This window comes from Pygocentrus nattereri, chromosome 9 (assembly GCF_015220715.1).
Source record: "Pygocentrus nattereri isolate fPygNat1 chromosome 9, fPygNat1.pri, whole genome shotgun sequence".
Classification (NCBI taxonomy): Eukaryota; Metazoa; Chordata; class Actinopteri; order Characiformes; family Serrasalmidae; genus Pygocentrus; species Pygocentrus nattereri.
Genome location: NC_051219.1, coordinates 40,796,749 through 40,802,913, shown reverse-complemented (window position 1 = coordinate 40,802,913; position 6,165 = coordinate 40,796,749). Strand labels below are relative to the sequence as shown.

The 6,165-nt window shown below is 39.8% G+C and overlaps 1 protein-coding gene across 1 annotated transcript in view; it reads left to right on the top strand.

Moving 5' to 3' along the window:
• Positions 1-5,734, top strand: part of cables2b (Cdk5 and Abl enzyme substrate 2b) — a 41,366-nt gene extending 35,632 nt beyond the window's left edge. Inside the window, exons 8-9 of the mRNA XM_037541236.1 lie at positions 72-276; positions 2,343-5,734. Of these exons, the coding sequence (XP_037397133.1) occupies positions 72-276; positions 2,343-2,483 (346 nt within the window). The 3' untranslated portion in view covers positions 2,484-5,734. The remainder of the gene's footprint in view (positions 1-71; positions 277-2,342) is intronic.
• Positions 5,735-6,165: the final 431 nt, after the last annotated feature.

Genomic DNA, 6,165 nt, shown 5'->3' with positions numbered 1-6,165 from the left:
CAGTGTTAACTCTGACTCCCAAATATTGCTCATTGTATCTGTCTTTGTGTCTCGGTCTCTTGCATGGTCAGTCTGAAGAGAGAGATGCGTGTTGTGGGGGAGGAGTGCAGTCTACAGCCGGTCACTCTAGCCATGGCATTCGCCTACTTTGAGAAGCTGGTGCTGCAGGGCCATCTGAACAAGCAGAACAGAAAGCTGGTAGCAGCCGCGTGCCTTCTGCTGGCCGCCAAGATCAGCAGCGACCTCAAGAAACAAGAGGTCAAACAGCTGATTGATGTGAGTACACAATAAAGAACCATACACTGGGTGTAACGATACACATAGCGTCAAGTTTAATACAGTTTGTGTTTCAGTCAGTATTCAATACAATTAATGTTTTCTGTGTATAAATAAATACAACCCCAATTCCAAAAAAAGTTAGGATGCCTTGTAAATAAAATATATGTATAGTATATGGAAGTATATGTAAATAAAAACAGAATGCTGATTTGCAAATCCCATAGACCCATATTTTATTCACAGTAGAACGTAGATGACAGCAACGCATCTGAAGCGATTTTAGTCATGTTTTCATATTCCAATAGTAACTTTAATTGGGAGTTTTCACAGCATATAAAAGCTATTTCTCAGTATTCATCCTTTTGTACCATAAATGTAAATTTATGTGATTTTTTTTTTTTCTTTTTTTCTTTTCTTTTCATTAAAAGTATTTTTTGAATGCCGCACTATTTTGGAACATGTAAATAACTGACAGTGAGGGCTATCCGGGTACAGCCTTCGCACTTTGATGTTTTAGCAGTGTTTTCAGTCAGTCATTATCCTCAGTCAGTATTTTGTAAGCTTTTATGCACAGATTCATCAAAAATGTGCTACAGATGGCTTGATATTAAAATGTATTTTTTTGCTAAAATTTGTTCTGTTTTGTGGTCAAAAGTATAACTGACGCATTCAACGCAGCCTCTTCACTAAATTTATTTAATTTGTCAAATATATTTTTATGTATTGAGGTTGGAAAGCTCATCTGGTTTGAAAACCATGGATTTGTATTGAATTGTCTTTTGCATCAAGTTACCAGATAATAGTGATGATAATTAGTGACTGTACAACTAGTCTATCAGAGCTAACTCCATCAAATGGAGAAGTTGCTACATGTCCACTTGCGCCACTTTGGGCTAAATTGTTCATAAACAGTAGGTACTGGAAGCAGTGCTTACATTTTCATTTGTAGCTGAGATGTTTGGATTGCGTGGAATGATTTACTGCACTTGTAAATCATTACAGATCAATGCAGTGAACTGTAAATGGTTTAAATGATGTACGGACATCAACACCACAGTCAAACTCATCCCATACTGGAATGAGCGTGTCGGGTGTCTCTGCACTCACGGCTCTTTCAGTGAGGTTCTGGAGATCATCCAGTGCTGTGGGTCCAACAATGAACGCTCTGAGCTGTTGGAGCTTCACTGCCCACGAAAATCACACTGCACAGTTATGACGGATTCACTCTTATTGACGTGGAGAACGCAGAAAGCTTTCTACTCAGGGGTCTCAGCTCCTCCAGCCAGTCTCTATGACCCCCTCTTACAATTGGTATGTGATTGGTTCCTCGCCGCCTCACAGTTGTTAAAATATTGCGTTTTGAAATCGGATTAATCTTTTTAATCACCCTACATTACAGACGTAATGTGCTGACAGAAACCAGATGCTTGAGGATGATGGTGATGGTGGTTTAATGAAAACAACCAACCGAATCAAAAAGGGGCAAAACACCTAGTGTAGTCAGGGTCCAGGCGAAAAGTCAAAACACAGGTCAGGACATCGAGCAGAAGAACCAAAGGGGAAGGCAAAAGACGTAATCAAGAACAACAAAGCGAAAGGGTCAAAACACACAAACAACCAGAATCAGAAGAGAGAACACTCAGTAGTTTCTGGGAAACAATAACTCTCACTGAGACTGACCAAAGCCCAGGATTTGATACTCTAGGCAACCTGTCCTCTGAATAAACACACAGGTGGAAACACTTCAAACTCAGAACATTTGAGAGCGCTGATAGGAGCGCATGCTAGAGTCCAAAGTCACATAAGAATCCTCTGAATTCTGGGTAATGTTGTCTTCTCCATGGTTGGTGTCGGAGTGCGGATGTCCCGTCACGTGATCTCCCAGAGAATTCTGGGAGTTGGAGTCCGTATCCTTCATAGGAGCTGAATGTGTGCCAACAGAATTATTTTACAAAACCCTGAACACTGAACATCTCTGACGTTGCCTTTTTTGAGCTTCAGACCGTGTCAGTTCAGGCTTTTATTGAATAATTGTCTCCTATACTCTGTTCTTCTCTTTCCAGAAACTAGAGGAGAGGTTTCGTATCAGCCGACGGGAGCTGATCTCAGTCGAGTTCACTGTGCTGGTGGCTCTAGAGATGGCCCTCTACCTGCCTGAAAGCAAGGTGATGCCCCACTACCGCAGACTGGTCCAGCAGGCCTGAGCCTCAATACAGCAGCTCAGAGAAGTTCTACAGATCCTCCCGAACACGAGGCTGCAAAACGTGATGTTGCTGTGCGTTGAATTTTTTCCGTGTTCAGCACTGATGTATATCTACACTGAGCTCTGAGGAGGGGATCTATTTATAGACTTCAGGCCAGCACTGAGCCTTTGTGGTTTTTCGTTAAGATTTGTTTTGGGCTTTTTTTTCCTTCACATGGGACTAATTTGAGAGATGAAATGGCAGTGGATGTGAAGAGGATGCTTTAAATCAACTCCTAAAGACTCTAAATGACAAGGGAAGAGCTTTTCCCAGAGCCTGTGTGGACATTTATGTACGCACGTGGGTTTTTTGTTTGTTTGTTTGTTTGTTTGTTTTTGTTTGTTTTCTAACATTCCATGGCAGTTTACCAAACAAAACAACTATTTATAATTTAAAAAAAAAGACCTCTCCTTTTGTAATCACTTTACTGCATATTATATTTATAACCACACTGATGTAACTCGTTTAACTTACTATTACTGTGTAGTTACTTACTATTACTGTTAGATTCAGGTAATTCATCCATATAATCTTATGCAGTGAGTTTTCTTGCACGGTATTGATCACTCGTAGTACACCCTGGTAGCATTGTGAGTGACCAGTATGACCGTATTCTGTGTTATGAGATTTTTAAGGCTTTGCACTAAGGCTCTGATTGTGAAATGCTCTATATTAGAGCTAATTCAGACTAATGCACGTTTAATGTGCTTCTGTATTCCATTTTCTTCCTCCTTAGGCTTTTAAAAACATAGACTGTGCCCCTGGTTTACTTACCTTAACTCATTTTTCTCAGTGCCGTGTTTATGATGGCTCCAGGATGTAATGTAATATACCCTGACATTTCATCTCTGCTTTGAAAATGTCACTGTGGTGTCTGTGCTATACTATCAAATGTGGTAGCCAAAGCGAAACCTGCAGAGTGCTTCCTCGTCTTCTAGTATGCTTAAAAAAACGCCCACAAATTTAACGTTAACCAACGTTAATGGAACCCTTTCTTTATTTGCTTTAATGCATATCTCTTCACTGTGATTGACCCAACACTCCATAGACACCCGATGTCTAAATGATGGAAAGTATGGCTGATGGTTCTGCTTGTGGTGAGATTTTGGTCAGTTGTCACATTAAAAAAGCTTCCAGCACTGTGTCGGTGTGTTTAAAGCAGCAGCCGAGTCCAGTTAGGCTACATGTATCCTAACTGGACTGCCTACGTGTTGCTTTAAACACGTTTTGAGTGCAGTTGACTACGGTGGAACTGTCACTGACCTAAAATCATGACTACTAGAGCATCTTGTTCAATTCCTGTCTTCCAGCACTTTTAGGGTTTGTTTTTTTATTTATTGACGGTCATTTACAGTTTCCATACATGTGGTCAGTAACTGTTATGTATTGGTATTTATATATATATATATATATATATAAATATATATATATTAATGTTAAGTAAAAATTATATGTATGTTCCCTGCACACAGTATTGTGCAAAGGTTAGAGACCACCATTCATTTATTTAACTTCCACTCAAAACAGTCATTAAACATACGGTATATTTAATATTTTTCAGGTGATATTTCTGAGGAGATAATCCACTTGCATAAGGAAGAGGAAAAAATATTAATTGATTGAGAAAATTGGGCTCTTAGAACTTTGCGAGACCTGGCTTGTGTAGTGTAGTGGGTAACACCTCTGCCTTCTGCGCTGTAGACTAGGGTTCAGTTGCCTAGGCAAGCACCCTGCACTAATACCAGTAAGAGTCCTTAGGCAACACTAACTTCACCGACCTGGGTAAAATGATCAAGTTGTAAGTTGCTCTGGATAAGAGCGTCTGCCAAATGCTGTAAATGTCAAAGGTAGACCATGAAACTGCCACCATCAGATAAACAGTGCTTACCCCTTATATGGGGTTAATGCGTTTGTTACTCTGTGGTCTGGTGGACTCGCCACATATTGAATATAATATTATTAAAAATACATATATTTAGGTGTAATTTGTTAAATATAGGTTTAATGTTTAAAAATCAACTTGTGCTTAATGGCCATTTTGACTGGAAGGGTAGTCTCTGACTGGCATGATACTGTTGCTACTGTGATCAGAGACTACGACCAAATCAGACCTTTGCACTTTAGCCGTGTGCTGTGTTCAAGCTGTATTGTAGTATTAACGTCCCAGCAAGGAATTGCTGAAATTGGCCTTGCTGAGTTTATGGTAAATATACACAACACAGTGTTTAGTGGGTGCAATTTCTCTTTGGGCCTTAAAGGGACTGGTATGAGGTTCTCTCTCTCTCTCTCTCTCTCTACCCAAGATATTTATCATTATGCAATACCTGTGTGAAATGAGACTTGTGTTCACAGTGATATTTTGTAGCACTTCAGGCACCATCTTGTGGTAAATGTTGGCAATAACCACGCCACTGAGGAAATTGCTGATGAGACAGTTTTGCTTTGTGGTGTGAAATCTTTTTCCCCTCTCAGGTTGTACATGCAAATTCCAGATGGTTGACATGAAGTACTTCTTTATTTGTGTAAGAACTGCTGATCAGACTGTGAGAGTCAGTTTCAGCAGAGTAGTGTAAACAGCAGACTTTTTGACTGTGGATTTGTACACTAGGTTAACTCAGACTTAGCCTCATAATGGCTTGTTGTAAGTGCCTGATGGAGTTATTGATCATTTGTAAATATGAGACTCTAATCCCAACAGTAGCACTATATTTATGTAATTCATGCGAGTCCTGCATCAATGATTAGACAGTGTTCTACCTAGTGCTGTCAAGTGAGATGAATATGTGGAGGTTGTGAACAGAAACTCAATGCTATTGGCTGCTTCAGCTCATAGTGCAGCTGGATAAGCCAGTGCTTAGGCTGATGTGGAGATGCAGTATTTTGTGTCACCCAGTTCCTCCTGTGATTCTATAGTTGTGCTGCCAATCGAACAACAATTATTAGATTATAAAAGCCAGTTTATCGTCCCCTTTTTAAATGATGTCATGTGCATATTGTGTATAAAACATGGAACAAATGGGCACCTCACTATGTGCTCGGCTGAATTTGTATTTGTCGACTCATTTTTCTTCTGTATTATTCATTACGTTTTCCTGTGATGTGCACCTGCTTTCATATATATTGTACCTGTATGATAAATACTGTATTGTTTTTATTGTTTAATATATAATACTAAGAGCACTTTTGAAAATATATTTTCTGAATCACTGTTACATCGAAGAAGTGAATTATTCATTACCTTTAGCTCCATTCTTTCTATGCTTTTGCAATGGCTTCTCTACATTAGGGGCTGTAGAGGCCTGGCCGCACCAGATGTCGCTGTAGAGCAGTGCACGACATGATCAATAATTTAGTATAACAACTAATAAATACACACATGCATGCATGCATGCATACATACATGCACATATACACTCACCAGCCACTTTATTCAATTGCTTGTTAACACAAATAGCTAATCAGCCAATCACATGGGTACAACTCAATGCATTTAGGCATGTAAAGGTGGTCAAGACAACCTGCTGAAGTGCAGACCGAGCATCAGAACGGGGAAAGAAAGGTGATTTAAGTGACTTTGAACGTGGCGTGGTTGTTGGTGCCAGACGGGCTGGTCAGAGTATTTCAGAAACTGCTGATCTACTGG